This window comes from Cordyceps fumosorosea (assembly GCF_001636725.1).
Source record: "Cordyceps fumosorosea ARSEF 2679 chromosome Unknown scaffold_22, whole genome shotgun sequence".
In the NCBI taxonomy this organism is placed as follows: domain Eukaryota; kingdom Fungi; phylum Ascomycota; class Sordariomycetes; order Hypocreales; family Cordycipitaceae; genus Cordyceps; species Cordyceps fumosorosea.
The window spans coordinates 169455-196694 of record NW_017387322.1 but is presented as its reverse complement, the minus strand read 5'-3'; the positions used below and the strand labels follow the sequence as shown (position 1 = coordinate 196694).

At 55.7% G+C, this 27240-nt stretch overlaps 9 protein-coding genes across 9 annotated transcripts; 3 read left to right on the top strand and 6 right to left on the bottom strand.

Moving 5' to 3' along the window:
- Positions 1-17: 17 nt before the first annotated feature.
- On the bottom strand, positions 18-1520 carry ISF_07502 (hypothetical protein; the record flags this gene model as incomplete). Its single annotated transcript, XM_018851105.1, has 4 exons — positions 18-970; positions 1031-1111; positions 1195-1263; positions 1337-1520. The coding sequence occupies 4 exons, from the start codon at positions 1518-1520 to the stop codon at positions 18-20; spliced, it is 1287 nt and encodes a 428-aa protein (XP_018701701.1).
- An 831-nt stretch (positions 1521-2351) lies between these two features.
- ISF_07501 (beta-glucosidase 1 precursor) lies at positions 2352-5341 on the bottom strand (the record flags this gene model as incomplete). Its single annotated transcript, XM_018851104.1, has 4 exons — positions 2352-4366; positions 4420-4808; positions 4866-5041; positions 5279-5341. The coding sequence occupies 4 exons, from the start codon at positions 5339-5341 to the stop codon at positions 2352-2354; spliced, it is 2643 nt and encodes an 880-aa protein (XP_018701700.1).
- Positions 5342-8429: 3088 nt separating this feature from the next.
- ISF_07500 (delta(14)-sterol reductase) lies at positions 8430-10037 on the bottom strand (the record flags this gene model as incomplete). Its single annotated transcript, XM_018851103.1, has 3 exons — positions 8430-9529; positions 9581-9885; positions 9976-10037. The coding sequence occupies 3 exons, from the start codon at positions 10035-10037 to the stop codon at positions 8430-8432; spliced, it is 1467 nt and encodes a 488-aa protein (XP_018701699.1).
- Positions 10038-10776: 739 nt separating this feature from the next.
- ISF_07499 (Mannose-6-phosphate receptor, binding protein) lies at positions 10777-11754 on the top strand (the record flags this gene model as incomplete). Its single annotated transcript, XM_018851102.1, has 2 exons — positions 10777-11138; positions 11223-11754. The coding sequence occupies 2 exons, from the start codon at positions 10777-10779 to the stop codon at positions 11752-11754; spliced, it is 894 nt and encodes a 297-aa protein (XP_018701698.1).
- Positions 11755-14037: 2283 nt separating this feature from the next.
- ISF_07498 (hypothetical protein) lies at positions 14038-15219 on the top strand (the record flags this gene model as incomplete). The annotated part of the gene is made up of 1 exon (XM_018851101.1): positions 14038-15219. The coding sequence occupies one exon, from the start codon at positions 14038-14040 to the stop codon at positions 15217-15219; it is 1182 nt and encodes a 393-aa protein (XP_018701697.1).
- A 591-nt stretch (positions 15220-15810) lies between these two features.
- On the bottom strand, positions 15811-16877 carry ISF_07497 (Histidine triad-like motif protein; the record flags this gene model as incomplete). Its single annotated transcript, XM_018851100.1, has 2 exons — positions 15811-16683; positions 16749-16877. The coding sequence occupies 2 exons, from the start codon at positions 16875-16877 to the stop codon at positions 15811-15813; spliced, it is 1002 nt and encodes a 333-aa protein (XP_018701696.1).
- Positions 16878-17210: 333 nt separating this feature from the next.
- On the bottom strand, positions 17211-18191 carry ISF_07496 (alpha-galactosidase; the record flags this gene model as incomplete). Its single annotated transcript, XM_018851099.1, has 3 exons — positions 17211-17312; positions 17362-17808; positions 17865-18191. The coding sequence occupies 3 exons, from the start codon at positions 18189-18191 to the stop codon at positions 17211-17213; spliced, it is 876 nt and encodes a 291-aa protein (XP_018701695.1).
- Positions 18192-19978: 1787 nt separating this feature from the next.
- Positions 19979-20874, top strand: ISF_07495 (hypothetical protein; the record flags this gene model as incomplete). The annotated part of the gene is made up of 3 exons (XM_018851098.1): positions 19979-20531; positions 20629-20710; positions 20778-20874. 3 exons carry the CDS (start codon positions 19979-19981, stop codon positions 20872-20874), a joined length of 732 nt encoding a protein of 243 aa, XP_018701694.1.
- A 382-nt stretch (positions 20875-21256) lies between these two features.
- Positions 21257-23203, bottom strand: ISF_07494 (hypothetical protein; the record flags this gene model as incomplete). The annotated part of the gene is made up of 2 exons (XM_018851097.1): positions 21257-23116; positions 23168-23203. The coding sequence occupies 2 exons, from the start codon at positions 23201-23203 to the stop codon at positions 21257-21259; spliced, it is 1896 nt and encodes a 631-aa protein (XP_018701693.1).
- Between the last annotated feature and the right edge of the window lie 4037 nt (positions 23204-27240).

Sequence of the window (27240 nt, the reverse complement as noted above, 5' to 3'; positions counted from 1 at the left end):
GCCATCCACTCCCATAATCAGTCGTCGTAATAGACTCGCCTAAATCTGCCACCGACCCGATCACAAGATCCCTCGCACCGATAACCATAACCGTCCTCGTCCTCGCCGGAGCTGAGCGACCTGTTTCTTCGGTGCCGCCGTCCCTGCTGCCGTCCGCCGCACCGGCACCCCGGCGACAACCCAGCGACGGCGTCGCCCTGCACAATCACCACTCGCGGTGCTGACAAGCCGTCACACGCCTGTCCTGCGTGTCGCCGCTGCTGGTAGCGCTCCCGCCCCCCTCCTTCCCGTCGGCGTTGCTCCTCCTCCTCCTCCTCCTCCTGGCCGTCGTCGTTCAGGTGCCTCGGGCAGCAGCCCGCGCCGGGGGCGACGCGCTCCAGGCATCGCGGCCGGCGACACTCGTGCTCCGCGCAGAACCACCCACCGCCGGCTTCCCGGAACCGCGCGCAAGTGTCGGCCGCGCAGCCGTGGACTCTGCAGAACGCGCCGGGGGGCGGTCCAGTGATGATGTCAAGCAACTCACGGTTCTCGCACCAATCGCCGTCGCCGCTGGCCCGTCGCAGACGGTGACAGCCGGGCGTGCGGCAGAAGCTCTCTGGCTGCGAGGCCTTGTTGCTGTGCCGGTGCTCAGTGCAGTGCATGTCGCACTGGTGCACGCCAGGTTGAGCGGCTGCAGGGAAAGCGCCGGGAACTCCTTCGAAGAACGGCGGGGCCGGCATCATGCCGGCGTGCGGAGGTGGAGGAGGGCCATTCCACCCCTGTGCCATGTTGTGCCCCGGCATCTGCATTGGCATCGGCATCGGCATCGGTCCACCGCCTCTTTCGGCAGCATGGAGCTCGCAAAACGGCGAGTTCGGACCGCAAAGACCCGAACAGCCTCCGGCCGAGCAGAAGAGCGCGCCGCCGGCGTGTGTCGCGCAGCGGCCCCCACGCTCGGCAAAGGATGCGCAGCCCGGGTACGTGCACTTGTCTAGAGACATCGTTAGCAAACGCCCGACTTTTGTGGGAGATGGAGGGGTTGATAACGCACGGCGGTCGCAGAACCAGGGGAGCGTCTTCGTGGATAGGCGGTCCGCCTTGGCGAGGCAGCCCGCTGCCGTGCAGGTGGCATCTTTGCAGAAGACGGGGGATGGTCAGCGAAAACAAAGTTCCTACCAGACGTAAACGAGGATATGAGCGGCGGGGTGAACTCACGGATATGGCAGTAGGTCTCGTTCCTCTCCTTCATAAGACGGCATCGGTGCGCTCCGAGCAGGCAGGCATCTGTCAAGTGAAATTTCCCGTCAGTAAATCTTTCCAAAACGGGGGGCAGGTGCATGGGGCGCCGAAAGCGTACGATCACAGCAGTAGGACGCGTAGACCTTCATGCCGTCCGTCTTGGAGTAGGCGCACTTTTCGCGGCAGCCGGGTTTTCCGCAGCGCTGCTCTCTGTGTCCTCGTCGGCCGTAGTCGTCATCGTCGCCGCGACATCGTCCTCGCCGCTCGTGACGCTCCTTTTTCAAATTGCACTCGAAAAACATGATCCGCAGTGATGAAAATCTGCGACTGGTGATTGTTGACTTGGTGCTGGTTGACTCGCTGATTTGCTTTTCTTGTGGGAGAGATTCGAGGACAGGAGGGAAAGTCCCCGAGTTTAAAGCATCGCCTGCTCCTCACAGGTGCCAAAGTCATGCGCAGAGAACTTTGACAGTTTTCTCGCCCGACTTCGCTTACGCTTTCATTCTTGTCCCCTTCTTCTATTTCAAGAAGCCTTGCAGGGCGGCTCACATTTCCTTGACTTGGGTCTCGTCTGCACAGCCCTCTTTTCTTCCCGCCCCCCTTCGCAGGGCTATAAAGGGGAAAAGCCTTGAAGCTGAACAAACAAGGCAACGTGCATGCGGCAGCGTGCCGTCCCTCATGCCACGTGCGTGATGGCCGTCGTTGTGGTGGGCTTCTTTTTCTCAACATGGAAGGCTCTAGAAGCGATGGCGGTGACAAGAGAAAGATGACAACGAACATGTACTACAGTATCGTGAGCCGCCTTTGTATGTACTAGAGCATCATTAGCCACCTTTGTGTTCCTCAAATAGTTCTTTGTACAACTCAGCCTCGATACATCCCGCGGCTGCGGTGGAGCTAATGAGATCCGACACGGACAATTTACCAATATGTCATTGAGCTTTCAAAGCTAGCCAGTTGCAAGAGGCAAAGCACCACTGTCTCCGACTTTGCGCTGAGTCGTAACGAAAGAAATGTAGTTGATATCTACCAACAAAATAAATACAATAGAAAAAGGTTGCAAAGTAAACGTGAAGCTCATTATGCTACTTCTACGCACACTCCTCCACAACTCCCCATTTTATCCTGCCACTTTACTGAAGCTTGGCAGACAGAGGCAGGTTTCGAGAACTGCTGCCTACCCAAATAGTCTTGGGAGCATCAGTCGCAACCCAGTTCTGAGACGGGACATCCCAGTTGCTAATGTCACGGCGCGTGAGCTCAACACGGAAAGTGACACTGGCACCGGGCGCAATGCGCTCAATGCGGTCAAAGCCACGAAGAACGCGAACTGGCTCACCCTCTCCACCGTGGCTGAGATACAGCTGAGGGACCTCATCCGTCATGGTCTTGCCGGTGTTCGTAATGGTGGCAGTGACCTCGTATATCACGTCAAAAAGCTGACGGTTACCACCGGGCGCACCACCAGCGGGGTGCTTGGGCTGGGGGCTCGAGTCGATGGCATTGGGAGGAAGGAACTCATCCACAGTCTTGCCGTAATTGGCGTCGCCCGAGGCCTCGCGACCAGACGAAGTGTCGTTGACCCAAGGGTAGATGAACTGCTCGACTTGCTGGAAACCGGCGGGGAAGCCATAATCCTTCAGGTCTCTGCTGAAGTTGCCGAACGTAGGAGCAGCAATGGAGTTTCCGGTGGCAGGTGTGTATGAGCGGTCATTCTTCCTGACAACCTGGAGGTTGGAGTACTCAAAGGTAGACCAAGAAAGACCGAACCCAAACTCGTAAACAGGGGCCTTGGGATCGCTGCCGGGCTTAGCGTCGGATTCCTTGTCGAAGTGGCGATAGTCAAAGAATGCGCCATCGGTAAAATCGTCTTGCGGGGCACCCTTGCCGTTGTTTGGCTTATAGAGAACGTCATTGCCATAAGACTCCTCAGACGCCCCCCAAGTAAAAGGAGAGCGGCCAGGGCTTGTCTTGCCATAGAGAATGTCGGTCAGAGAGTTACCGGATTCCTGGCCAGGCTGGCCAGCCCAAACGATGGCAGTCACGTTCTCGTTCTTGGAGATTTCCGAAAGAAGAACGGGTCCACCGCTGTGGATGACGACAATGGTGTTGGCGCAGAGAGCAGAGACGTTCCTGATCAATTCGTCGCCGTTCTTCCAGAGAGTAAGGTTGTTGCGGTCACCCTCGTTGCCATCAACAGAGATGTATCCCTCGCCAGCATTGGAGTTGGCGAAGACGATGGCAGTGACATTGGGTTGGCTAACGAGACCGCTGGTTTCGGCCCAATCGTAGTTGCTTAGAACACTCTCGTAGCGAGTACCGTCTTTGATGGCTTGCTGCTGCAGAGCACTGTCGGGGGTGATGAGATATGGGAAGTTGGACGTACCAGAGCCCCAGAGCATAGCGTTAGTACCATCATCACAGCCACGATCAGCACAGCCATTGGGACCCTTCGGGTTGGGACCAGCATCTTCACCAACAATGGCAAGGAATTTGGGCTTGTTCAAGGGGAGGGCGCCGTTGTTCTTGAGAATGACGGTACCCTTCGCAGCGGACTCGCGGATATGGTTGGCATGGTTAGCTCGGACATCGACCTGGAAGTTGACCTGCTCCATTCTCTCCTTGGCAGCGGCGTGGCGGTAGTCGTAGGTGTTACGGCTCCACGAGAAGAAGTTGGTATCCTTTGCGCCCTCGACAGTCCAGCCAACCTTGAAAAGAGAAGCCATAATTCGCATGGCCATGTCGTCGATTCTGTACGCAGGGACCGTGCCGTTGAGGACAGCAACGGTCAAATTGCTGCCCCAGTAACTGCGGCCGGTGTTGAAGATGGTGTCGCCAGGCATAGCCATGTCCATACCGGCGACGGCATTGGAAACGCCGGAGTGTTGAGCCTGCCAGTCACTCATGACAAAGCCCTGGAAGCCGTATTCGTGCTTGAGAATACCGTTCAGCATTTTGGAGTTCTGGCAACCATACGAGTTGTTGATTTGGTTGTAGGAGCACATGATGGCGCCAACTCCAGCCTTGACTGCATCTTGGAAAGGCCAGGAATAGTACTCGTGCATAATCTTGTCGTTGATGTTGGAGGAAAGACTTTCGCTGATATCGTAGCCATAGCCCTTAGCTTCCCCGGCTTGACGGAAATGCTCTGTTCAATGATTAGTGCATGGCGCCATGGCGTTGGTACAAAAATCGGCTTACCTTGCTCATTAGCGATGTAGTGCTTGGCACAAGCAACAACGCCGGCACCTTGGATGCCAGTGACCGTGTTAGCCATGGCCTGGCCCTGGAGAAAAGGGTCGGAGCCAAAAGCTTCACCGATGCGCCCGCCCTTGGCGAAACGGCCGAGCGGGCCACTCGCAGGTCCAAGAAGAACGTCAACTCCCTTGTCACGAGCTTCGGAGCCCATGGCATTACCGCGATCGCGCCAGAGATGACGAGCCCAGGAGGCTCCAGCAGTCAAGCCGACAGGGAAGGCACTATTGTAATCGCTGAATCGCAGGCCCAGGGGACCGTCTTGCATGCAAAGACTCTTCATGCCCATGCGGGGAACAGAGCCAACGTTGCCGACGCATTTCTCGCCCATCCAACTACATCGTTGGTCAGTATTTTTACGTCATGTTGGGTAGGCATATAAAGGCACGCACCCAACACCGGTTGTAATGTTGACCTTCTCAGGTAGAGTCAGCTGGGAGACGAAGGCCCTGGCCTTGGCGTAGGCATCCTCCCAACCAGCGGCCTGAGGGTCCATCCATGGCGAAGGGTAGAACGGCGGCGAGGAGGCGAGGGGACCAGTCTGGTCGGTTGTGCTGTTGGTGTCGCGCTAGATTGAGACACTCATTCATTAGCTCGGAGGTTGTCTTGGATAGTGGAGAACGTGTTATGCAAGGATCGCTCCGAAGATCGTATCCAAAAAGGGTACTATCCGTGACCGAAGCGAAGAGCAACGTTATGAGAGCCTCTGAACCATCACATACGAAGATGCAAAGGAAAATGACATCCATAGTAGAGGTGTTGCTCTGTCTTTGTTGCCAGGTTGGCGGAGAGGTAGGGTACTTACACGGCGTATGGCGTCACTGCCACCAGCAAGAAGGGCTGCGGCCACGAAGGAAGCTGTCTTCATCTTGGCGAACTCTGGCTAAACTGGCTGCAGCAGAAAGACAGGTGAAAGATGGATATCAGATCGCTGCAAGGACGAGGAGGAAGCAGTGAGGCCAGGAAGGGGGGGACGGCTGTCTTGATATAGCTATACACTTGGACCGCCGAGCACGGAAGGGCCTTTGGGGCAGCTCTCGGCCCCCTAGGCACCCAGGATCAGCAACTTGGCTCTTTGGGGTACATGGCATGTTCGTCATGGCGGTACAGGGGTAGCCTTTTGCTAGGCCAGGAACTTGGTAGCTATAGGGAACTAATTAAAAGTGTCAGCTCAGAAATTGGAGAAAGCAAGCCAGCAAGCCAGCAAGCCAACTTTTAGCGCTGCGTCGGGTGTATATTGTGTGCCGTCAATGGTCCCCACAGATGGGCGACACTGGCACATACCTCTCTACCTACCCAGGTTCGGCAACTTGTTTGGTAGCAGGGCGGCACATTCTTGCCAACGTATGGTGGTCATGCGCTGCATGCCAAAGGCCCAAAATCCAATGTGCTGGATAAACAAATCGGGGTTGTAATTTCGAGCTGTGGACGGAAGGATGGTACAGGAGCAGTGTTTGTCGGCCTGCGACCCGACGCGGCGACAAACAAAACGACGGAGCCGAGCTGGCAGTTGCCGGCTGCCAGGTCTTGTCTGTTTGACAGATACATGACCACTCGCTGAGCCGTTCTTGTTTTCGAGATTTTCCTTCAATCTCGTCATCGCTACCATTTCCACATTGTCCGACTCAGGGGATGAGCTAGTTTGCCCCAATGTCTCCCGCAGAAGAACGGTATTGGACAAGCCCCAGATGGCCCCTTCAATAGGTAGCGAACGGCATCCGAGTCTTGGCTCTCTATCCGGCTCGCACCACGCACGACCCAAGCTTGCCTTCAACAAGTGAATTTTGTTCCTCCGTACCACGTACGCAGCCCGACCTCAACAACGAGTTTGGCGGCCCTCCAGGCGACGTTACGGGTCGGCGGGCTTAGAGGACAAGGATCGCTTCTCGCTATAATACTTCTAAAAAAAAATTCCACCTGTCACACGCACTTGAACCCGCCCAGGATGGATACAAGCGGGCCGTGTCTAATGGCAGAAGCACCGGCTTCGAAAGCACTCAAGCCTGCCCACAAGGTTAATGAATGACATGAATACGGAAGTACGGGGTTGTCATTTGGGCCCTGGACTGGTGGCCAAGCTTTGCGTTGCTCCACCCGGCTGTGGAGGCTTCACCAGACGGGTTCACGGACAAGCCCAGCAGAGAGATCATTCAGATTTGGGCTGGACGGCAGACTACAGTGGAGGCCAGCCATGAAAGCAAGCCTCTGGAGCCGACGCCACTTACGGCGCCACTTGCGCGGGGAGGATGCGGGGCAGTCTTTATTGTCGGTCCTGTACATGCGGAGTATGGACACAATGCAGCTCATCACATCAAACATCTGCAAGTGGTGCTTTACACAGACGAACAGGGTCTCGTGAAGAAGCTGCGCGAAAAAGGGCCGAACCCAAAACGCCATCTTCTGGCCTCAGCTCCCCCGTCGCCCGAGATTGCACATCGTGAGCTGGCATCGGCGAGCCATCGGAGCCCTCACTTCTCACTGTGTGATGGCGGAATTCCAGCGGCACAAGGCCATGTCCCGGCTATTTCGGTCTAAGTGTTGCACTGGCACCTGGCCCCCGACCTTGGTCAAACTGCCCAATTTGGGCTTCCGGCCGACTCGACTACATGTCACGATGCTGGCGGGTAGCTTCCGCAGCAAACTGCGTATATTTGATGTGCCGTCTTTGTCTTCTAGCTAGATGCAGCTCTGGGTAGGGTTTTGAATGTCTCGCTTTGTTTGGCTTTCAGCTAGGTGCAGTTTCGGGCACGTTTTTGAATGTCTCGCTTCGCCGAAAGCATGGTACAGCTTGTCTTGGCTAAAAAAAGCTAATCGAGCGAGTATACCGCACAACAATAAAACTTGGAGGTCACCAGGTTGCCCACCAAACGCGGGCTCAGCCGGGGAAAAGAGTCGAAGCTATAGCCAAAGCCGTGGAAATAGAGCTCCAGGATTTTGGCATCTTTGGGTGAAAGCCACAGTGGGTAGCGATCGCCGGTCCGCCAAAAGCCACCGGGGGCTCTCGCTCGCGCCGCCACAGCTTGCGAGCCGCTCTCAACCTGACTTACCAGGTATATTTTCCTTCTTAGACACGGATGCGCTTTGCGACCGAGACGCCACGGGTTGGCTGCTCGAGCTATGCCCTCCATTAAGCGAAGCGGACGAGTTCTAGGCCAGGCGAAAAGACGAAAGCCACTTGACCATGACCTGGATAATTGACCCCCCTCCCTTTCGGCCCTTCTCCCCCACGCCAACGCGGAGTATCGGGTCGCTCGTCCGCGGCTCTTGTTCAGCTGTTGTCGGCAAATCCACGGCTATGTGGGACGGAAACACGTTCCGAGGCAACCAAGAACCCATCCATGAGGCTTCGTTATTCACCGAGAGGAGCCGGACCAGCAGGATGGCTTGCAGGTTATGGCCGGTGATCCTGGTAGGTTCTGCATTGCAGATGGTGCACCTATGGTTTGCTGTTCTGCGTCCTGCGTCAAGGTTGAGCTTGTTCGAGAGTCGGGACCCACAGTGGCATCGGAGTGTCGTCCCGCCTTGCCGCAGAGTACTGTCTGTACTCGGCGCAAATTGATACTGTCATAATGATCAAGCCGGCGACTCATCGGTGAAATTTCTCTCGGATTCTTCCCCAACCGTTTACACAGTCTATTCGCCGCAATGTATATGCCAAGAGTCGATGCGAGGCAAAGGAGTACAGGGGTCCCGTTGACGCCACCTCACCGTGTCTCACACTGCTGCGTATAGACCAGGCAGGCTTTGAAATAGAGACAAAAGAGAAAATTATAATTGCTAATACAGATTACTGACTCATTCTTTTAGTACAGAGCAATTGTCAAAACAACTCCACAAACCCCAAAAGCCAAGCATCACGGACCGATTCCCCATACTTTACACGTCAATTCCCGGCAAAACAGGCCATCGGCAACTACAGTTGGGCTATTATACAGCAGAGCAGTGTTTTGAGCCATTTAGTAAACGCCGGGGATGATTCTCCAGTGAACGATCTTTTTGTACGCTTCCCAGTCATCACCATACTTGCGATGACACTTTTCGTCGTCTCGGCGGTCACGATGGATCAGCAGAACGGCAAAGTATATCACATAAAAGTAGGTGATAGGAATGGCCCAACCTTTGGCACTACCCTGGATGACTTGGCGACCATCGGACATGATGAAAGCGCCGACAGAGTCTTCAACCAGGCTACCAGCAGCCATGATTTGGTAGCCAGCGAGCCCAGTCGGCAGGCAGTACGGCCAAGACTGGATCCAGTCTCCAAGGTAGTTGATGTGTCGCGCGACACCCCACCAACCACTGGTGAGAAGCTTGCTGCCAGTCTTCGTCTGGATATACTTGAGATGGGCAACGCTGGGGTCGTTGGGGTTGGTGCGGAAAGCGTTCTTCTGACTGTTGGCGGAGCGGAAGATGAAGAAGCCCAGTCCGATCAAGGAAACCATGGCGGCCAGTCCGACAGGGCCGAGGGACAGTGGGTGGAGAGACAGGTAACGGGTCTGCTGAGAGTACACAAAGGGAACCCATACCAAGTCGCCAAAGGCAAGCATCAATCCGAAGCCATCGGTGGTGATGTCCATTGTGGTGAGAATGGCGGGTTCAAACCACCAAGAGTCAACAACGTACAGAGCCTGGACAACGGTGATGCAGACGATGCTGTCAGTGACGAAGCCGTAGTTGCGATACTGCTGCGCACACCAGGCGCAGTTAAGAATGATCCATCCCATCATTCCGGGGCGAAGTTCGCACCATTCCTTGATATCAACCTCGCCAATAACAGGAATGGTGACACGCGGATTGAGCTCGCGGCCGATAAACCAGTCGTACAGAAGATTGCCAGTGTGGCCACCGGCGGCCAGCTCACGAGTGTCCTTGATGTCAACCTTGACGCCAAAGCTGCGGACGTAGACAAACGTCGCGATGGCATACGAGATTGTGATGCTAGCCGTGAGTAGCTGCAGGTAGTGTTCGCTGATAAAGACCCATACGGGAAAGTCGGCGCCCTGCGCTAAAGTCCCGGCGGCCAGTAGCGACAGCGTAAGCATATTGGAGTAGAGCGCTGCGGGAGGTTAGACTCGGTGACGAACAAGTTGTGCGGGCAATTACGTACTGTTTAGGCGATAGTCGAGGCGGCCGCCGGTCGCCAGAACGGTGCCTTTGGTCTCGGTGGCGGGCAGGACGCGGTACAGAACAAGGTTGAGGAGGTAGTACGCGGCGACCGCCGCGCTGGCCTGCCAGCTGGCGAGGCCCCAGATGCCATCGTGCGGCCAGCCAACCTCGCGCTTGAGTTGCTCGATCGAGAGCGTCTTGGGGTGCAGGAGCGAGGGCGCAGGACAGCCCGAGATGTCGTTGCACGCAAAGGCGAAGATGTAGCAGAGGATTGGAAGGCCAAAAGAGATGCCCGCGGCACCAAGACTAGCCCATTGACGTCAGTGAGGCCGAGTTGACGGATGGGCGATGGGTGCATAAACGCGCGCACCGCCGTTGCGTGTTGTTGTTACTTACGGACCACCGAATTCATAGCCGTGCGCATGAGGGGCGGCAGCCGCCTTTGCCTTGGGAGCCATGACGAAGTTCAAAGTGCAGAGAAGAGAAGAGGGTAGAGGATTATGGAAAGATGATGGACAAGAACACGAAACGGCTGACCGATCCCAATTAAAGAAGGGCACGTCGCATTGGGAGCAAGAGCTGCACGAAGCTAGAGCTCCTGTGCTAGGAGCGCGGAGCTCATTCCATCCGGGTCGAGGTGTCAGATGCACAGTGGCTGAGCGGAAGTGTGGCTCAGTCGACACGGGAAAACACTTGCACCGACCAGCAGCGAGCTAAGATATCTAGTCGAGGCTACAAATACAGTGCTTTTGGGGGATTGAAATTAAGATTCAACATTGATAGCAAGGGGCATCACGGTGCCTGATTTGGCCCGAGTTATACTGGTGGCGCTGTCCAGGTTCGTACAGGGTATTTCAGCGCCGGTGGCTCTGACTGCAAAAAGAATCATGATACTGATACGATGAGCGCAAGGCACGGTGATGACAGGCCTGTGAATTTAACAAAACAAACCTCCCTAATTCCCAATGCCTTTAAACCATTTCACCTAGCTGTATACTAGTCGCATCTCTGCGTAGTGCCTGGCTTACTTCTGCAGGTGCTCGGCCGATGATCCACTGCTCCATGGATATCACTGTCTAAATCTAGGTGACGTGGCGCACGCAAAACGGAACCACCTTCTCTTCCTTAACGCCCCATCATCTTCAACGAACCAACCCTTGCGCTAAATTACTCGCGCGAAGGCAATACACACGAACGATGCGGATCCCGTCGCTGTCTGCGGCCGCCGCGCTGATGGCCGTCGCCGCCTCCGCGGTTCGCGCCGAAGAAGCCACGACGACAGCACCCATCCCCGCCTGCACGGCCATCTCCTCAACGAGCAACGGTGCCTTCTTCGACCTACGGCCCGACGTCGCGAAAGCCCCGGCGACCGACAAGTCGACGCGACGCTCCATAACCAAGGACTACCACGCGCGCGGGTACGACTACGGCAGCAACTTCACCATCAACATCTGCGAGCCTGTGGTGGCGCCGGTCAAGGACGTGGTCGGAGTGTCCAAGGCGCTATGGGGGAACGTCAGCGCATACTACACACACAAGGACAAGGTGTACTCGATAGGGTAAGACCCATTGCTTTCATTTTCTTTCGCTGGCGATGCTCTTGCTGCGTCAATTGTACTGACCCCATTTTCCCCCTCGCATAGTTCCTCGTCGCTCGACCTCCGAAGTCGCGGTCGTAAGCTCGTGTTGCGATACGGGGACGGCTCACCCTGCGAAGCGGCCAGCAAGCCCAACAAGAGCGCGCGCGATCAGAAACCCGCCACCGGCGACAAGGACAAGGGCAAGGACACCGTACGGCGCAAGTCGACCGTCATCTCGTTCCTCTGTGATCGTGATTCAGGCAATGCGCAGGCGGCGTTCTCCTTCGTCGGGACCGACCCGGACGAGTGCGCTTACTTCTTCGAGGCGCGCTCCGCGCACGCCTGTGCGCAGGCCGAGCCGCACCGGCGCGGCAACGTCGGCCCCGGAAGCGTCTTTGGCCTCATCCTCGTCATTGCCGTGCTCGTCTACGTCATCGGAGGCGTCTGCTACAACCGTACCGTCGCGCACGCCCGCGGCTGGCGTCAGCTCCCCAACTATAGCCTCTGGGCCGGAATCGGGAGCTTTGTCACTGTGCGTTCCTCCGCCCACCCTACCAAACCCGGCCTGCCAATTCACAGTCGTCGCGGGAGCTGACCTATTATTGTCTTTTCTTGTTGTTCTTGGGACAGGACATGTTTGTGATCTTGACGGCATCGTGTGCCCGCTTCTTGCCGAGCAGGCGCGGGTACAGAAACGTCAGCCAAAGCTACAACAACAGCAGAAACTCGGACGCGGAGAATCGGTTGATAGATCAACTCGACGAAGAATGGGACGACTAAGCGGGACTGGTGAACGCGGCGTTTTACCCTGCGAGTTCGTTTTCCTAATGCTTGCGACGAAAGCCTTTGGCTAGGTCTCGGCCAGTGTTTACTATTTGTGTATATTCTGTTTGGGTATCTCTTTCAGCGTCTTCTTTTTTTTGGTAGAATGTCATCACACATACAGCGAACTGGAAAAGAATTCTTCCTTGGCGGCTCGTACACGGAGCACAAGATAATCTTATGCACATCATGCATCTAAATTCACAACGTTCACGAAAAAATATCCAAGCGAGATGACAGCCACTGGTCATTGCGGCATCTGCAAAATGAGATGTGGAAGTGGCTGGTCAGTGCTACTGGAGATGTTTGAGACGCGCCTCCCGTTGTGTTGACCCGGTGGCAATATTCTTACGCTGCGCATTTGTTGTAGTGACGACGTTTACAGAGGATGCCGCATCTTTTGACTCATTGGACGATGCGTCCTGGTCAAAGAGCTCCAATCTATAGGTATGGAGTTACAAGTTGAAGCGTTTGGACGCACAAGCCGCGCCACGACGTAGAATCGGCCAATCATCAATCTGCGGGGAATAAATCAAGTCATTTCGCCCTGCGCGGAGCCGCAAGATAGTTTGCTCTTCAGAAAGACTTCAGGTTTGCTCCAGCCACGTTGGCGGGAGAGGGCGAGGAGACCAACGCGATGCTTTGAGGTAAGACAACATAGTTGTGGTCATTGCTTCAAAGAAATATGCAATTCAATGGATCTCTAGGCAACGGCAGTTGAGTTATTCTGCAGTAACGGGAGTTTGAGACGGATCCCGATAGGGCGGGTAACACTGAACTAGATGCGCAGTGTTGTGAGGCCGTTGGGTGATCTGAGCAACTGAGCGGTGGTGATGTACAGTGGTTTCCGGTGATATGAATACGAGATGGAGGTTTTCAGAGCGAAGAAACAGAGAGAGTTTACGCGAAACCAGGTCCTCTCTTGCCAGGGGTATGGACGGCCAGTGTTGGGTTCACAGCTGGATCTGATTACTGATGGCACCGTTGAGACGGGCTATAGTCGGAAATTGCCGGCCGACATAGCTACCCGACTGAGTCTCAGAATGTAAGACGCGATCGTCTGCAAGGACTCCTTGCTATCGTTGTCTTGGAGCCCGGCCACACGGGATGCCTTCGGGACCAATACGCGGCGATGGTTCGTCAACGACGTCTGGGCGCGATTCAAATACTGATCCTGGTCCTGTAGGCGTGGAATAAACCTTGAGAAGACCAAGAACACAGATATTATTCTATGCAAATCATCTGGACTAGCTCGATCACTCTGGTGGCCTGAAAATCACTCCTCCACTTTGTTGCCGGCTGTCAACTGCCTGCCAGCTGGCAGCCCCTCACGTCCAAATCAGCTTCACCTTGGCCACACGACCCCAATTTCCTCGCCGCACGTTACGCTTTTTTTTTCTCTTTGCATACTTGAGGCTCAAGTGAAATCAATAGCGCGAATGTTTCGCGTAGCAAGCCGAGCCCCTCATCTTCGCGTTCAACCTCCTCCTCAACCACGCAGTCAGCCGCTGCATCCTACAACTAACTATACACCTGCATTCCCTTCCTTTCTTTCCCTTTCAGATTCTGCAGCTTCCCGCCATCTTCAACTCTAGAATTCAACCTTCTGGATGTCATCTCTCAAAGACTCTAGCTTCTAAGCGGTGACAGTGTCGCCATCATTGGCATCGTCATCTTTGACAAGCTTTTACCTGCACCAAGACCGCACTTCTCTGCAGTTTTCCACATGTCCACCGCCGTCATGTCGCGGCCACAAGAGCTTGCACCGCAAGGCTACTCATCAGATGATATAACAGTTCCATCGCCTGACTATGCTTCGCCTCAGATGCACACGTCCCAGATTCAACATCAGCCGTTTCGTTCTCTGAGAGCCCGTCGAGCGCAGAACAGCTTGATGCTTCCTCTGCACCTCCGCCGACGCACCACAATGGATAGCGACTCTTGGATGCAATCCATCTCAGACGTCGAGGTATACTTATAACTGATGTTGAAAGACGTTGTTTCTAAGTTTAAGTTGCAGGTTGAAACGCAATACGGTCGAAACTTTTGCCACGGAATGCCCAGATTTGACAGAACGCCACTCGAGCAGCACTCGTACACAGCCAGCTCAGGCGTTACCGAAACTACACAAAGCCCATCCATCTCCGGAGCCATGTATGGTGCGGCTCGACTTCCTGCTATGGGCTTCACGCCGAGTTACAGTTACAACAGTCCTGGCTGGCAGCCCGGAATGCACCCATTGGATCTTGGCGGCATATCCAGCGCACCAATGAGCGCAGTCTGGCCTCAAGGCAGCTACGCACCGCATCTCCCCGACACAAGCGTGTCTTTGCCCAGTACACCTGCTACCATTGGCCTCTATCAGTCTCCTTGCCAGGACCAGACGAGCCGCCAGATGCCGCATCTCAACACCCCTCCCACCAGCGCACTCTCCCGCTCAAAGATGAGCAGCGATGACCACACAGGCAAGCCGCAGTTGAAAGTCGAGACAGGTTCACATGGTTACTTCAAGGAGAACAGTTCTGTGATTATGAAAAAATGGTTCAGCAACACGACGAGCCAGATTGCCCCTCCGCAGTTGTACAACGTGCCACCCCCAGTGTCACTGTCGTCGCAGGAGTCTTTCAACGATATATCCGTTTCTTCTGACAGGAAGCTACGGACGACAGCTAACTTCCTCCATCCTGCAAGATCAGACTTTTCAAGCCAGTTGTCCTTCACTAGCGCTGGAGACTTTTCCTCGCAGTCCCCGCAGGCCGGTTACGCAGGCAGCCGTCGACTGCCAAACAATTCATCTCCCTCCCCCAGTTTCCTAAGAGGACCTGCCACCCAGGACATCAGCAGCAACAACTCCCCCTCCGGCGGGACCTCCCTTGCCCCCAGCACTCACGATAGTGACAGCAACTACGCGGCCAGCAGCGCCCAGCCCTCATCCCACCAGGCGAGCCGGCTGCCCTCTCCAGCCGTTTCGGACCACCACTACTACAACAACGACAACAACGACAAGGATGCCCAGAACGCCTTCCTCATCGAGGCGCGCGCCAAGGGCATGTCCTATAAGGAGATCAAGACCAAGGGCGGCTTCAGCGAGGCCGAGTCGACCCTGCGCGGTCGCCACCGGATGCTGACCAAGGACAAGGAGAGCCGCGTGCGCAAGCCGGAATGGACCGAAACAGATGTGAGCAGCCCAGCTAAACCGAGATACCCCCCACTGAAGCCAAAGACGCATTCGACCTAACCGAGCTTTTGTCTTTCCTCTCTTTGTTTTCTCGCGGTACAGATTGAATTGTTGAAAAAAGCCGTCCGGGTGCACACCCGCGGCTCCGTCCGTTCAGGCAAGACCTCGTGGAAGAAGGTGGCAGAGTACATTACCGACAATGGAGGATCGTATTCCTTTGGCTATGCAACTTGCCACACCAAGTGGAAAGAGCTGCATGTTAGCCGACGTCGTTGAATATTGCGGATCTGTTTCTCACATCTACTCAAGGGGGACCAGATTTAAGCCTGCCGCGGTTATTCAGTTCTCTCCTTTTCTCGCATGCGTGTCGGCGCACGCAGTTCGACGCAATTTGTTTGTCTCTGTTTCTTCTCTCTTTCTCGGTTTTGGCTCTTGGAACTTACTGATTGGCACGGGGCTCGGCTTTCGGCGATAAAGTGCGGAGGAGGTCGAAGAAAAGTATTGGATTGGGGTCAACGAGCAGAACGGAAATGCATGTACAATAGGTTTTTCGCACCTGGTTTGATCATGGAGGGGTTGTATTTTATTCATATTTAAAACAAAATTCATTGACCCTCCTTGTTCCTCTATGTGCCCACGACACCGCAGGATCTACAGCTTATTACCTGTCGTGTCCACAAACCGCGGCTGCGCAACGCCCACCATCTTGAGCGCGGCCGTCAGCGCGGCCGGGTTCCCGCGCAGCGCATCCCACTCCGCCTCCGTCTTGACCAGCGCCGTGCCGGCCAGCATCGTCCCGTTGAGCGCCAACTGGCCGACCACCTTTCCGTCCTCATCTGTGATGTCCGCGCCCTCCGCCCGTCGCGGACACAGCACGAGCCGGTCCCGCGTCATCGCCAGGTTGTAGCTGATCGCCGCCTCGCCCGTCGTCGCCGCCTCCCCCACCATCTCGTCACCCGCGGCCGCGCGCACAGACTGCTCGTATAGCCGCAGGTACGCCGCGTGCAGCTCACCGCGCGGCATGTCCAGCCGAATCTTCTCCGCAAACGTGCGAAATGGCGCCACCGCCGCGTCGTCCAGCCTCGACGCCAACATGCTCCACGGACTGCCCGCCGGCAGGCCCTCGCGCATGGCCGCCACGGGGAGCAGCTGGATGTGCCGGTGCGGCTGGCTGGCCCCGGAGTGCTCGCCGCCGTTGAAGAACGCAAACAGCGCGCCGCTCTCCGCGGGGGCTGCTTCGTGCTCCTCGAAGGCGCGCAGGCAGGCGAGCGTGGCATGCAGGTCGTCGGCCTCGAGGATGTGCGTCTGCGCGCGGTAGGCGCGCGTGGCGAGGATCAGGTGGCCGGGGACGATGGCGAACTTGTTGAGGACGAGGAAGTGCGCGGGGCCGACGTCGCCGACGAATAGCGGCGGCGGCGGCGTGGTGTACTCGAAGGGGTCAAACGGCTTTGACGGGGTGGTGGCAGACGATTTACTCGCACCCTTGGGCTTGTTGGCCAGGGACGGCGAGAAGCGTAGTTGAAACTGAGGTCATTGTGAAGCAAGGTTAGTGTGAGAAGGTTGGTAGGTTGGGGGAAGTTGGGCCGTACCGAGAGAGAGCCCACGCGCATGTCCTGCACCTGCGTGGGAAAGTAAAAGAGATCCCCGTCGGCGAGGGCCTTGGAGAAGGCAGCCTTGGCGAGCTCGGGAAGTCGAGCCGGTACCTTGATGGTAGCCATGATGAGAGACGGAAGTTTTAATATGCGCGATTGTGAGAGGTGAGCTTCTCAACGAAGATCCAAGATGTAATGTGGTGGGGCGCTGGCGTGGCGGGAGGAAGCTTTGTAAGACAGTTAGGAATCTTCACAACTGGAGGGAAAGCGGTTTCGAACGTTATACATATGTTATTAGTTTCTATTTAGTAGAGAGTAGCTATTATGTAGTGGAAAGGAGGCCCAACTGCCTCCGTCTTTAGCAGCACAACTCGCCCCGCTGTATATATGAAGCTCACATGGAATCCGTACGCCAGCCGCATGCAAAAGGAAACCTCCATCTCCTCCTCCCTTTGATTGCTAAATGCCAGGAACTCCAATTACTTGCCGCAGCGCCGGCAGAAACCTCGGGACATAGTAAACGGCATAAATCGCGACGTACGCTGTCAATAGTCCAGTCAACTGTTGCCAAGTCAGCACACGTCATCTCCCTCTCACAGGCGGGACATACCTTTTCGAACCACGTGTGGAAATAAATGGCCGTCATCAGCAGCATCCACAAGTTCAGCACCAAGACGCCCAGCGCGAACTTGCCTGCGTAGCCGAGTAGCGGGTTGCCCGCAGCGGCGCGCGCCGTCCCCGCCTCCGCCTCGACGCCGGCGCCCTTGACCGCGCCGTCGTTCATAACGACGCACCGCTCCTCGGCGAGCCAGCCGGCCCAGCGCGCGAGCGGCCACAGCACCTCGTGCATGAGCATCGCCGACCCGAGCGTCAGCAGGAAGACGTGTCCCGAGATGTCGTGCCCGCCGCGCCAGCTGCCCCCCGAAGCCTTGCACGCGACCGCCGTGAACACCGCCTCCACCGTGCTGCCGCCGCTGCCCGCCGCGGCGAGCTCCCGCTCCGCCAGCTCGCACTGCCCGCCGGTCCACCGGAAGCCGCGGTCGATGAGCGGCGGGCGCTCGCGGAGGCGGCGCCGGCTGCCGGGTGGGCCAGCGCGAAGGCGAGCAGCGCGACGCTCGTCCAGGCCCAGCCGCGCTTGACGAAGTAGACGTTGAAGAGGTTGGACTTGCGCGCGAAGTAGCTGGGCGCGGCGGAGCCGTCGGCGGCGCGGTGCGACTGCGAGGCCGCGTCGTAGGTCATGGCGCGCGTGTCGGGCGAGAGCAGCGCGAAGAGCGAGCCGAAGACGAGGAGCGCCGGGAACAGACCGAGGGCGAGCCGCTCGACGGGCGTCGGTAGGAAGGGCGAGGTGCGCCGCGTGGCCGACGTCATGGCGGGGGATGGTGATGATGTGGTCGAGGGATGGTCGGTGGTTCGTCCGAGGGCTCGTTTGGTGGCAGGCATTGCGCCCCAGCCGCGTGTGTGTTGAAGTGTGTTTGTGTCTGCGGTTCTTGCGGGTGGGTGGAATAGTAGCAGCGTCTGTGGCTGTGGGATGAAGATGCGGCAGCAAAATTTGAAAGTGGCCAGATGTCGTGATGGATGTGATCTTGCAATAACTTTTTGCCTTGCTTAATCTAGTTATGACGTGGGCTGTTACTAGAATTAGTGGTTCCTCTTCCAGCCCACAGTAGCCACGGTGCTCTCTCCCTTGGCACTCCGTAACATAAACATAAATCTACTACTTAAATATTTGATTGAAATGGATTTGCTAATTTCATTCAATTTAAAAACAAAATAGTATAAAGAATGCGATAACTCCAAAATCTATAGAGTAATGTACATAGTAGGGCTTGTCAGCAACGCTAGCCGAGTTATGTCTCATGAGCGTCCCCTAGCAGTTTAAATATTGTGCCTTACCCGACCATTTCGTATAGAGCAAACAGTGGGAATTACGACTGCTTGGTCACTGTGCGCTACATCGGCACTCTATTTCATCTTCGGTGGTCGCCAAGCGATCTTGCTTCAGCACCCGATCCGTTGCGCAATCATGTCCATATGCAGCCTGTCGGTGTCAGCCTGCCTCGGTACTAGGCTACACAAGTGGCGCGATGGCGATTTTCGTACTCGGATGTATGCCCAAAATAATGAATTCAGATTCGTATTGTGGATGGCGCTCTTACGAATAAAAGAGTGCAACTTGGCCACATAATGCGGGCGACCCATAGCCTCGGGGAGAATGAGAAGCCCGGCCGAGTGGCCGGGGGCCATTGCAACCTTGCTCGGAGGAGAATGGATCCGACCAGGAAGCACGTTTAGTTACGTGATGACACAGAAGTGATGGCGGAAAGGAAAGGTTCAGAGATTCAAGGTGTGAAGAGCTATTTAGGACCAGCTCAGGCAGATTACAAGGCGTCGCGATGCGCTCAGCTTGCCTACGCAGGTCGATGAGAAACAGGAGGGCAGAGCTTGGAGAAGATTGGAAAGGTAAACAAAGCTTGGGGCAGCCAGCCATTGGCGTCACGACGTCACCACACCAAAACTGCCCCAGATTGTTGATCGTCTTCATTTTCCCGTCCCCCCTCTTCCTTCCCGTCCTCTAGGCTATGTAGGTATCCAACTGCGACGGGTTGCTTGTAAGCCGCTAAGTTGGCTAGGCCTGGGGGAAGATTCCCACGAGACAAGTTCTACTCTTCATTCCTACCTCAAGCACCATCAATACCCTTGACGTTTCACATGTCTTTAAAAAGGAGAACTGGAGAACTGGCCCTGTAAACAAGTATGCTCCAGTTGCATAAGTTACTAGTGCTCTTCTCCGCAAACTTGGAAACAAGACGGCGTCGCCAACCGAGCAACCAATTTAGCAGGTAAGCCCGCTGCCTCCCCCACTCACCACACTTACAGTAACTTGGCTAGAGAGAGAAAGGTTGCGCCAGACTAGGTATTAAGAAAGGGAAAGTAAACAACAAGCTGCTTGGCCTGCATATGATGGTTTGGATGGGATAAGGCTGGTGCTGATATCCCCCATTGTCTGTTCCCAGCTTTGCGCAAACGCCGCTCGTTCAACTTACTGCTTGCATGCTTGTTGATACGTAAGCCACAACACCAAGAGGAACAAGGTCCTGGCGCACGCGCTTCCCCCTCCATCAACACCCAGTCAACAGCGCAACCATTCTTAGTTTTTGCTCCTCCCTCTCGCTGCCACACACACAGTTCCTCCTCTTCTCCCCATCGCCCACCTTGCCTCCATCGCCATGGTCAGCACGCGCTCCTCCTCGTCGCGCGCCGGCAGCGCCGCCCCCGAGACGCCCCTCCCCACCACGCCCCCGACGCCCTCCTCCCGCACCAAGCGCGCCGCCTCGCGCAAGTCGCTCTCCTCCTCCTCCAAGGCATCCCCGCCTCCTGCCGCCGCCGCCGCCGCCGCCGCCGGATGGTCGCACGCGCCCGACGCCGCTACGTTGCTCTGGCTCGCCATCTCGCTGCCGCTCGTCGTCTGGGACACGGTCTACGTGCTCGGCCGCCCGCACACGATGGAGAACGGCTGGCTGCACTGGCCGCTGTGGACGCCGTACCGCCTCTACGGCGAGATCGACCACGTCTACGGCTGGAAGGCCTTCCACGCCAAGAGCGGCTTCACCGCCGCCCAGGGCGCCCTCAACGCCGTCGAGACCGCCATGTATCTGGCCTACGCCTGGCCTTGCCTGACGCGCGAAGGCCGCAGGGCGGTGACGGGGCGCGCCGGCGCGTGGGCGGTCTTGATCGGCTTTAGCGCCGCCGTGATGACCCTCTCCAAGACGGTCCTCTACTGTACGTGTTTCGAGAGAACAGAGGCTTCCAGAAGCTCCCGCGCTTCGCGCGCGTGTATGTCTGAACAGGGTAGCGGCTAACAACCCTCTGTCTGCAGGGCTCCATGAATACTACAGCGGCTTCGACAACATCGGCCACAATGACCTGGTCAGCCTCATCTTTCTCTGGATCATTCCCAAGTGCGCGCCGCCTCCTCTCCGTTCTCTTCCCTGTGGTTACCTTACTAACACCCACCCCCTCCCGCAGCGGCGCCTGGCTCGTCGGTTCGACCTGGATGATTTACTCCCTCGGCAGCGACATCCTCCGCGGCATCGAAGCGGCCTCGCACGTCAAGACCGAGTAAAGGCAGCACGGCAACAGAAGAGCAGACGCGAGGTTTCGCTGCCTGCATCAAATCTTATAATATACCACTGTTTCATTTTTGTATAGTACGCGACGGACACACAAACAGCAAGCACCGTCATATGAATCCAAACGAACTACAACAAAACAAGGGAAGGGGGTAATCGAGGGAATGGTCAGGGATCAAATCGTTCTTGGTTCTGGGCAGTCGGGGCGTTTTAGTTACTCTTGGTTCAGTATTAGTATCAACAATGTCATCATTATGAACACTATCAACGCTATTATTAGCACCATCAGTACCATCATATTTCGCTCGATTGATGCTCTTTGTATATCTCTCGGTCGGACAATACAGTCCGTGTCCCGGCCTTTGTTGGAGACGTTTACCGAACCTCTGTCAAGCCGCCCAGGTCATTATACTGCTCCCACCCCGGAACCGCTGCCTCGTCGTCCATGTGCGTCCGCGAGTGGTCGCCGTCTAGAAACGCCTGCATCGCGATCCACTCGTCCGCCTCCGACTGCAGCGTGACAATCTCATCCTCCTCGCATATGTCCTGCGCGACCATCGCCCGCCCCGGCAGCGACCAGCTCTCCGGCAGCAGGCTCCTGCGTATGCTCGAGGCCCGGGACGGCGTGCCAGCAGGCGACGCTGCTGGCGGCAGCGGAACAGGCGGCGGCGGCTCCTTGCTGCCCGAGAAGGAGGCGCGACGCTTGCTCGAGGTGCGGCTGATGGTGTCCAGCACCGCCTTCATCGGGTACCGGTGCGTGAGGCTCCTGTGCGAGGAGTTGCGAACAATGATGGGCTCGACGGCGGGGGTTTGCTCGAACTCGTCCGTGGCGATCGTGGCAGGGGAGGCAGGGCCGGATGCGGCCTGCGAGTGTGTCGCGTCGATGAAGCTCGCGCTGCTGCTCCGGTGGGAACTACTGCGGCTCTGGTTGGGAGCTGGTGCGGCGGAGTCGATGCCCGGGTACGTTGGGTCGGCGAGGCGTGGGACACGAGGCAAGGTTGCGGAAGACCATAGGGCAACTTCCGAATTGTCACAGCCCACAGTGTTACGCCTCCCAAGCTTGACCTCATTGGTGCCGTTCCCGTAGCCTTCAACCACGATCTCGTGGTACACACTTTTGCTCGCCGTGGGAGAAGTTGCAGAAGTCGCGCTTCCCGGGCGCAGTCGTCGCTTTATCGAGTCCCGTATTGTTGAGCGACGCTCGAGCCCGGTGCCCGTCACGAGCTTCGCTGACGATCGCCTCGTTGGTGATGCTGTGGTCTGGCTCAGCATTGACTGCCTGCGCCCGAGCTTTGCTGGCTGCTGGAGTTCCATATTGTGCGTCAATGCAAAATAGTCAATGTCCGGTTTGATTTCCACTTCGTCTGCGAATTTGGGCTGCCAAGGCTCATTGGTCGGCGGAGGCATTGTAGGCAATGCGCTGATACGAATCGGGAGCTCCATTGTTGTATTCAAATTGTCCAGCGCAATGTCCCAAGGCGGTAGCTCAATGGGGGCGCTGAGGAAGTAGGGTGCTTGTTCGCCGGCCACTTGCGGCGCCGTTTGCGAGATGCTGCGTAGAACCTGGCACATGGCATATATCAAGATCCATCGCACTTTGCGAGCATCCGTGATTGACAGGCTTGATCTGTCTCCCTTGTTGGCTGCCGGCTCCAGCGACTTGCCCTCAAAATCACGGTACATTCGTACGAGACCATTCTTGGAATCGCGCCAGTTGGAGGCTTTGATCAGCGCTGTATGGGCGACGAGCCGGTTGGAGGGTTTCTTCATCTCTCCGCGGCCAAGCCACGACATGCGGCGCGTGCGAAGCCCGGACGTATCGGGGAGAAGAGGCAGGGGATGCTGACGGGCGACGAAGGAATTGCGGCTGTCGAATCCTTTGATGATTTGCAGAATGCACAAGCCACCCCCATTGTTCCCACCGAACATCCCGGGCGCGCCGATGCCGTCGTCTACAAGAAGGTCGTACAAGGCTTCAAAGTCCTCCAACATGGCCTGCACAACCCTTGAGTCAAAATCGCTAGGAGGAAAAGAGCCAAACTTGGCAGTGTAGAACGTCAACAGAGCGCCGCGAAACCTGTCCAGGTGGGCACGCATGTCTGGAGGCAGGCCGATTCGACTCTCCGAAAGCTCGTCATCGAGAAATGATCCAAGATCCTCAATGGCGGCGTTCAACTTGGTCTTTAATTTCTGGCTTGCGGTTCTCATGAGCTTTCTGGAAGCAAGACTGACTTTCTAAGCTCCTTGTTAGCAAAACGAGTGATTGTTTGAAGCTTGCATCCTTACTGTGTATTCGGTGCTTTGGTACATTCGATCACCCATGCCTACGCAATGCACAAATGCTCGGGCATATAATTCCCGAAGGCAGAGAAATTCTGCAAGATATAGAATGGCAAGAGCATGGCTCGGTTGTGCCACCACGTTCAAGTATCCTGCGAAATCAAGATACGCCAACAGGTCCGGGGTAGAGTCAGCAACAAGCGGCCGGTAGGCGACCATGCTTTGAAACAGAGTCACGATCTCTCCGCCGAGATGTTCACCGACAAGTGGGAGCCCTAATACCCAGGCAAGAAGGTTGCGGATTGAAACATGCTGCCGTGCAACTTCCGAACGTGTGCTGCCCGCTGCGGCTGGCACGTACAATGACACCATTCGCCTCGGGCGCAATCGATTCCAGTCGACGTCGGTCTTTGGAAGATCAAACGTATGGCCCTGCTTGTCCATGTACTTTTCGATGAATCCATAACACCGTGCGCGGGTCAAGGCGGTAAAGTCGATACGAAAGGAAGCTCCAGCATTGCACTGTCCCTTGCCGTATAGATAAACGAGACAGTTGCCGTTGGCGGCCCACAGCTCCGGTTCCTGTATTGCTCAGTCATTACGCTCCAATTAGGCTGCTGCAGATTGCTTACCCTGTGTACTCCGTTCCATACAGTTGCTGTCCGTCTTCGTCCATCCCATAGTTTCACCGTGGGCGCAGCGTTGGCCCGCATCTCGTCAAGCAGTTTGGGGGCGTCTTGCCACGAAACTTGACACAAGAAAAGAGAGAGAAAAAAAAGAATGAGGGGAGATTCCAGATCTCCTGTTAAAAAGTATTCGTACACAAAGAAATAACCGTAATGGTAGGTGCTGGTGGCAATAGCCGCTGCACACCTGAATGTAGCACAGCCCGAGCTTTGACGCAGAATGTATCTATCAGACACGAGCTCCTCGTAACGCCGTCGTGATAAAACAGCCACCTGAGAAATTTCGTTTTGTTTCCGGTCGCGCAGCTGGGCAATTGCGCCCATGCGGTGCTTCCCACACGGGACAAGGCGGTGGCGGCGGCAAAGTAACGTACAGTAGTAGCTCCTGGAGCTCTCTCAAGAATAGCACGCGGCGGGTTCGCCCATAATAAAGTGTCGTCGATCGGTATGCGGCATCGCCAGCGACTGTCCAGCCAGACAGACAAAAAAGAAACCTCCGCCACCAGGAGAGAACAACAGTCGCTGGGGATTTCACAGGGGCGAGAGATGCTAACGACAGTTATTGTCCGGGGGCCAGCGGTTTTAGTATGTGCCAGCTCGATCGGCCAATATGCGCCCCAGCTATATTACCTGTCTGTAATCCTTGTGTCGGAGCTATGCGCCGGCTCAGCAGCTATGTACTAACTATTGTGCAGCTATGTGCCACCCAGACCCGCCAATCGTTATTGCGGCCACACCAAATCTTAGATTCCGGCGTCATAAGTTGGGCGCTTTCTGAGAATGGCATGCTCGCCCTTGTCAGGGCAACCAGGATCAAGGTTGAAGTTGGCTAACCGAGAGCTAGTCAGGAGTTTGGGCCTTGGCTCTGGGACCAGAGGGAGGTCGGTAATAGCCTTTGGGCTTCACCAGGACGACAATTGATCTAAATTGACCCAGGGGACTGGGCCGAATTAACCAAAGCTCATGCATCTCAGAGCCAACTACGTATCATATCCAACATAGCCAGCTGAAGGCCAAGGAGCTAGGCCCGCACGTTGGGGTTGAGGCGAAAGGCCTCACCCGGCACGCCACGGAACCTAGGGGCGTGGAGGGCCAAAGCACCGAGCTCTTCATTTTAGTCAAACTGGGCAACAAAACTCAAAAATCCAGCCTTTCTTTCGTTCTTTCTTTCTTGAAGAAAAATGGCATTCGGCGGTTGAGATGTCTCTGCCGAATCCTGCGGTGACAGTGGCATTCGGCAATCGAGACGCCTCTGACGAATCCTGCGGTCATGACAGCATTCGCGGTCCAAAGACGCTGAAATCAAGGATAAGCGACGCTGGGCGCTGTGCCAACACACCATGGCGTTGTTGATGCATGTCTTTCGTCATGGTTGGTGCAGGGATGGACCGTCTGACGGCGTGGTAGCTGAGACATGCACGATTGACCATTGCAGACGGACCTGGCTAGTCCTTTCCAAGTGTTGGCCAGCGAGTTGGGCTCCATACTATGTACTACAGTCATGGGTTGCAGATTACAGCTTCGATCATGTTGGGCTCATTCTGTGCCCGCGCACCCTGACTACTGCATTATAGAGCCAGAAGCCCAGGTCACTAGCCACCACAGCTAAGAATGGGTTGACCGTAGTATTTAAAACCAGCCATGCTAGTAGAGTGCTGTCATGTCAATTACAAAAAAAAAGACCTAATACATTCTATTCGCCTCTTACTCAGCCATTCACAAACCTGGTGCAGCCCATCTCCTTGACTGTGTCAAGGCTCCGTGCAAACGACTGTGCGCGAATCAGGATTCATTTCCAACAAGATACACTTCTCTAGGTGGTATTTCGGTGACTCGCAAGTATTTCTGTGTTAGTGTGCTCTGTACTGAAACCCCTGATGAAACCCTACCTACAGTGTTGAAGATCCCCTCGGGGTACAGATCTTGCTAGCTGTGGGGCCTAGAGCCCTAACAAATATCCCAAGCCTGACCGCGCCATGTCGTCAATACCAGGACCCCATACAGGGATTCTGCGTGAGGAGAAACTCGTTCTTCAACACATCTTCGCTTCGGATACGGCGACCAATCAATACATGCAGATCCGTTACCTCGAATCGGCGTGCCACTTTCAGGTTCATTTATCAAAGACATTCTCATCGTGTCTGTGGATGTCGATACTGGAGGAGGCTATGAGGTTATCTCGCCAAAGCTTCCACGTCGGCATATCAATATTCGATACCCACTATCTCACTAGCAATAGCTAGACCGACTCACAGACAGCTATTACAAGTTATCAATTCATCAATCGAGATACAAAATCCTGCAAACGGGCAACAAGGCGCTTCTTATTAGGAGCTACGGAAACGCATACACCAGCTGCCATAGCTACACAAATCTCAACACTTACACAAGGCAGAGATTACATCCTAGTCGCCCATGGGATAAATGAAGATCTCAAGTTTCTGAATAACATTGACGCAGGCATCGCTGCTCGCGCATGCTACATTCTGAATACAGTAAAAACATGTCCGCCGAAACCCACGCCTCGGCGCTAAGCGAAGACTTCGGGCAGAGTGGAAAGCAATCCGTCGAGCAAATCCAACTCTGGCAAGCATAAATAGGCTGGAGCAGGATACTAGCCACGGCCCTGATGGCACGACATAGAATGATAATGTTGTCATGCTTACAATGAGGCTCACGATCCGTATTTTTCGGCGAGTACCTGCCTGGAGCCGGGTGGCTGCACCTGGTCAAGTACTAGTAGGTAAATGCCAGCGGGCCAGTCAGAAACCGGGACGACCATTGGCAGTCAACATGGAGCCAGAGAGAACAAACTTGGAGGCGGCTGTGATATGTGCTCGGCAGTCATCATGTCGTTGGTCCAAGATACTGTCGGGACCTTTTTTCTGGCTGTAACAGGCCCCTTGACACGAGCGACAAAGTTCATGCGACGAAGTGGCTTTGTCACGACAACCCCAGAATAGCCCCGCGAAGACTGAATCAGCCTCAATATCCCTAGTTATAGCTGCATATCTCATATGCTGCTATAATATTTGCAGGGACATGCACTGATACTGAGTAGACACGACCTTCAGCAGAGCGCCATCTTTAGTGGTACCAGCCTCAAGTCCAGGGCGATAAGACTGGCATATGTGCCTCTGCTTTACGACACTTTAGACGGGGATCCTATAAGGCCCATCTTATGATATTCATTAGCTGATGCCACGCCAATTCAATGCAACAAGTCACGAGGGCGAGGCCGTACATTGCTTTGCTTTATATTGCTGGCAACCGAGCGGAGCAAGGCAGTTTTGACGTCGGGTTCTGCCCAGCTCCTCGGGACAGAGTTTGCGGTCGTGGCATCTGGATTCAAAGAGAGTAGGTTGTACGATTGGAGAAATGTCTTGTGTTCCG